Source organism: Merops nubicus, unplaced genomic scaffold (assembly GCF_000691845.1).
Source record: "Merops nubicus isolate BGI_N331 unplaced genomic scaffold, ASM69184v1 scaffold47710, whole genome shotgun sequence".
NCBI classification, from domain to species: domain Eukaryota; kingdom Metazoa; phylum Chordata; class Aves; order Coraciiformes; family Meropidae; genus Merops; species Merops nubicus.
Genome location: NW_008583056.1, coordinates 392 through 903, shown reverse-complemented (window position 1 = coordinate 903; position 512 = coordinate 392). Strand labels below are relative to the sequence as shown.

Sequence of the window (512 nt, the reverse complement as noted above, 5' to 3'; positions counted from 1 at the left end):
TTTCAGGCTTGTGGTTGGCGTCCGGGTAGTGCTCGGGGAACTGGGCGTGCAGCTTCGCCGCCAGCTCCTGGAGAGGGGGGTAGAGGAGCTGGGTGACCTCCTCAGGGACACCGGGTCTGGCCAGGGCTGGCTCCCGGGGCTCTCCCTTACCTTGTTGGGGTGTGCCTGGATGGAGAGGGCGGTGTTGACCGACAGCACCTTGAAGAGGAATGGCAGGTGACCCTGGAAGGCGTCCTTCACCTTGGCCCCCAGGCAGGCGATCCACTGGCCCAAGGTTTTTTGGGGGATGCGGTTATCACGGATGACGGCGTCGCCCCGGGGGTGTGTGCCCATCCAGAGCTGCAGGAGACACACAGACAGACGGATGGTCCCCTGAGCTGGACAGCCAATGGGGATGACTTGGGCTTTTCTCGAGGCTTTTTGGCCCCGGAGGCCATAGATGCGGCCAAGGCAGCTCCCTCGGGGGCTGAGTCACGCCGGGCTTCTCTGACTGGAAGCGGGCAGGGGATCCA

At 64.5% G+C, this 512-nt stretch overlaps 1 protein-coding gene across 1 annotated transcript in view; it reads right to left on the bottom strand.

Moving 5' to 3' along the window:
* Positions 1-4: 4 nt before the first annotated feature.
* The window catches only part of LOC103772155 (mannose-6-phosphate isomerase-like), a gene marked incomplete at both ends in the record, with an annotated part of 756 nt that continues 248 nt past the window's right edge, over positions 5-512 (bottom strand). The window contains 2 exons of the mRNA XM_008939476.1: positions 5-67; positions 151-373. Coding sequence (XP_008937724.1) covers positions 5-67; positions 151-373 — 286 coding nt within the window. The remainder of the gene's footprint in view (positions 68-150; positions 374-512) is intronic.